Raw genomic sequence first — 4,199 nt, 5'->3', positions numbered from 1 at the left:
GCTGGTGAGTGGTGTGGATTTGAACCTGTTCCCCTTTCTACTTGAAGGCCCGTTCTTTCCACTCGGCCACGCTGCCATGCAGGCTGGGATGCCAGGAGGGGTATAGAGAGAGCTGTGTGATTGTCCCAGCTCCCAACGCCACATGGGAAGACAGATCTATGGTATGGACAGGATGGCTTTGTGGGGCTGTTTAAATGTCACCTAAGCCCCCATGTGCATGTACAAAAGGTCTCTCTGAAGCCTCAGTTCTTATCTTACAATTCATTTGCATTTTGTACCTGACTCCATAAAGTAGCCTTTTAATTTAAGGCAGTGATTTCAATTTCTTGCTTCTGAGTCAGTTTTTTTTTGCTTCTGAGTCAGTTTGATCCTCAGAAGGTATTCTGGGTTTACCTGTGCCCCTGGCCTCCACGCTCCCCCTGGGGGTGTGGATATCCCTGTAGATGATGGGGGTGGGAGGTATGTTCAGTGCTGTGAATAAAGGCACTTTGCTGGGGAAAGGGAAGAGGACGCCCAATTTGGCCAGCAAGGCAGGTTGCAGTGAGCGGGCCGAGAAGGTAAAGGCCAGTCGGGGCTGTATTCTGAGAGGCTCAAGACCAGAATGCCAACCCCAGGGGTTCTGATCTCGTTCTGTAGGCAGAGAGGGTCATGAGTATTCTGACTCTCTTTGGCTTGGCAAACGTCCAGTCACTGTCCGAGAGGCTCATGAGGGTATTTGCCCTGTGGATCTAGCAAGGGGGGAGGAGGTTCCTGCCCTCAGAGGGCAAGCGGTCTAGTGGACGCACACAGAAGGGCTGAGGTTTCAAGTTCACACTGCTGTTGTCTGCTGCAAGGGTTAGAATGGGGGAGCTCAGGGCAGGCGCTGCCGGCAAGTTCGAGAAGGGGCCGAGCGTGGATTCGGATGCCGGTCTAAGTTGTTGGCTTCCTGTGACAGAAAGGGAGGCAAGTAAAGGGGAGAGGCCCCGTGAAGGAAGAACTGATGGTACTTGGTGACAGTGACATGTGGGGAGCTGGAAGAGGGCCGCAGGATATCACAGGTGCTGTAGGAGAACCGGGGGAGGCCGGCAAGAGAGAGTGCGGTCAGGAAATGGCCTAGCTGCCGGAGATGGGGAAGAACAGACCTGTCCTGTGGCCACCGTGAGCCGTGTTCATTAGTCAGAGCTTGACTGGTCAAGAGGGGGTAAGTAGTGCTATGAAATCCAGAAACATTGGGAAAAGACTACAGCTCATTCCTGGAACAGGCCAACTTTTGAACTTTCTGTTTGGGTCTCTGTAGGGCGGATGACTCACTTCTAAGCCCCTCCTAACCTCTGTTGATGATTAGCAGGGGTGAGAGGCCCCCGGAGCCGCCCTGCTCTGCAACAGACTGACTTGCCACAAAGAGCCCAGATTGCAGGAATGGATTGGGTGGATTTGGAATAGCTGAGAAAAAGTCCAGCCCCTGAGCCGCCTGGGTTCAATGCTGTCTATCTTGTTGTATGTTAATCCACGTTTTACCCTTTGAAGGAACCGGCGGGGTGGGCCTGGAGTTGGACCCTAGACACGACCTTAAAAAAGTCCAGAGTCTCTGGGTGACCCGAGGAGGTGATGAAATCTGACCAATGAAATGCGTCCACTGGGTTCTGGGCCCTCTGGAGGAGGGTGGGGCTCGCTGATCCCAGACCCAGAGATGAGTTATTTACAACAGAAATGAGACTCCGCTGTCCAGTCAGCCTGGACCTGCTGCTGTGCCCATCTTGGGGGGGATGGAGGTGTGCAAAGTATACCTGGGCGGCTTCTCCCACCTGTTGCTGCTTAACCTGCTGGAGCCCCATCAGATGGGGAAGCCGCCGTGGCCCAGGGCCTGGTCACTGGGGGGTCCTGTGTGGGTGCCCAGTGCAGATGGGGCCTGGCACAGTTGGGCTTCTGCCTGGAGCTCGGGGTGACCTCTGGAGTTGCCTTTCCGCCTTTATTCTCTCGTGTCTCTGGTTACCTGTGCTTTGTGACCTTGGGCGCCAGCCAGGCACCCAGTGAAGAGAGCCAACCTGCCTACACACTCATGTTGTGTCAGCCCCTGCAAGGAAGGGCAGACAGGAAACCGCCCTCCTAAGGCATGTGGGAAGCCCAGGCAAGAAACGCCTTCTCCAAAGGGCCGCCTCCCACCTCTCGGAGCAGCAGCTTGGAAGACTCCTGGCCGTCTCCCCTGGTTTCCTTTGTGTCACCCCCAGCTCACACTTCCTTCAGGGCTGAGAGTAAAATTGCAGTTCCTGTTGAGTGAGGCATGAGTCAGCGAAGGAGAATGGTGCCTGCGTCTTCATAACCTCCAGGCACTGCTATTAAATATTTAAATGACACTCCAGTATCGATTGTTTCTCCTCCATCCCCTTAGGGAGAGCAGTTCGCTGTCTGGGATTCAGATAATAGCAGTATCTTGGATTTAGACAAACTCCGAAGAGCTCCAGAAAGGTTCTGTGTAAATTTCACCCAAAATTATGTTATCTCCTCTTCAGAGCTTGCTATCAGGCATGGGAACAAATTGGGTTCTGCCCGTTTTACAGCTAGAGAAGATGCCCGACCCGATGACAGGCACCCAGCAGGCTGGGCCTGGAATCACAGCATCCTGGCACTGGCTACTTTCTTTGTTCATGGCTCCTTCCCCATCTTCCTCGTCCTCACAGTCCCGCTGTCATTCAGCCATTCATTCTACCTGCAGGGGATATGGCATCAAGCAAGAGAGACAGGGCCCCTTAATTCTTGGAGAGGAGGCAGTCGGTTGACAAGAACCCAAACTGGCAGGGGAGGCCCTTCAGGAGATTGAGTTCCTAGTCGGTGTCCAGGCCCTGGGTCCCCGGGCTGGGTAGTGCAGAGCAGATCTGGCCTAAATTGTAGATTGGCCCTTACTGGTCACAGATCTGTCTTTCCTCCCAGGACAGTTATCAGGATAAATATACCCAGCTCCCCATTCCTGGGGAGTTACTCACCATGTAAAAGTGCCCTGCTGCCCTGGATTAGATTACCTCTGCTCTAACTGCTCATGTGCTCAGGGCTGGGGGAGGGGGAGACACGCCTTCTTGTCCTGCTCTCCTTCCTAATCTGGAAGAGTCTCAGCAAAGGGGCTGAGATGAGACCATCCCCGTAGAGGGGAGCCGGTCCTGCTGTTTACACAGCTCCTTCCTTAGGAAGGGCCGAGCCCCGCTCACTGCTTATGTACTGAGCTTGGGCAGCTGTAAGGAGGCTGGGCAGCTTCTGCTCTGACACTTGAGGCCACCAAGCCTGCGCAGGTGGTCAGCAGGGGGGCCGAAACCTCTCTTGCCCACAGTTCTGAACCCAGCAAGGTAGGCAGGCTGAAAGGCTGGGTTTCTCCAGGTCCGGTGGGGAAGGGACTCACCAAACTGCTGCTGTCTCTGTGAGAGTCTGGGTCTCACCATAAATGGAGGGAATGGACAGTTGGCCCTGGCCTGGGAAGGCCTTGTGCAATGGCAGTCCCTTATGGCTGTGCTGGAGCTCTCAGGGCAGTGTTTGCTACACCTTCCTTCTGCTTCTCAGCTCCCAAGGAAACACCTGCCTGAGCTGCGAAAGCTGAGTTACATTGGCCTGCAGAAAGAAGGTGGGTGAGCTGAGCCTTGTTCTTATTGTGGGCCTCTTCTAGGCTAGGTATCAAGAATATAAGGCATGTCAAGCTGGGGTCTTCCTGGTGGCCAAAGGACCCCACCTCTTTTAGATCGGCCTAGCGCTGGTGTGACAGGGGAGCCTGTGAACTCTGGGATGGGATGATACCCCACATGTACCTGCCCCATCATGAAGATCTGCTGGGCAGGCTTCTCCATGGTGACTTTGTTTTCCCTAGAATGGTGCCCCTAACTGATGATCTAGGATTGCAACATCCTTTGCCTTCAGGATGTTGAAGCGCTTTTCTCCTTCCCCTCCAGGGCTAACCATCTCTCTGGGAGGGAACTCCCATCTACTGAGCGTGTGCTCTGTTCCAGGGACTGTGCTAAAGCAGGCACTTTATATCCACTCTCTCATGTAATCCTTACTCCTGTGAGTAAGGTGGTGGAATTCCCATTGGACGAACAGGAAAACCGAGGTACGAGAGCAGTTAAGCAGCTGGACGAGCAGCTTGGCCACAGAGCAGAGTTTGTGTGACTCAGAATTCCCCTGTGTGAGTTCTAACATCTCGTGTCCTCAGAGCCTGGGAGGGAGAATGAAAAGGCTCTGGT

The 4,199-nt window shown here is 54.1% G+C and overlaps 1 protein-coding gene across 2 annotated transcripts in view; it reads left to right on the top strand.

Moving 5' to 3' along the window:
• The first annotated feature begins 3,055 nt into the window (after positions 1-3,055).
• PXN (paxillin) overlaps positions 3,056-4,199 on the top strand; it is a 16,960-nt gene continuing 15,816 nt past the window's right edge. The window contains exon 1 of one of the 2 annotated variants that reach the window (XM_024741576.1): positions 3,056-3,586. In XM_024741576.1, coding sequence (XP_024597344.1) covers positions 3,469-3,586 — 118 coding nt within the window. In that variant the 5' untranslated portion in view covers positions 3,056-3,468. The remainder of the gene's footprint in view (positions 3,587-4,199) is intronic. The other variant, XM_024741575.1, reaches the window with a different exon arrangement.

Source organism: Neophocaena asiaeorientalis, unplaced genomic scaffold, assembly GCF_003031525.2.
Source record: "Neophocaena asiaeorientalis asiaeorientalis breed wild unplaced genomic scaffold, Neophocaena_asiaeorientalis_V1.1 scaffold648, whole genome shotgun sequence".
Taxonomy (NCBI): domain Eukaryota; kingdom Metazoa; phylum Chordata; class Mammalia; order Artiodactyla; family Phocoenidae; genus Neophocaena; species Neophocaena asiaeorientalis.
Note: the sequence above shows the minus strand (reverse complement) of the source record. Positions and strands in the feature narration are given on the sequence as shown.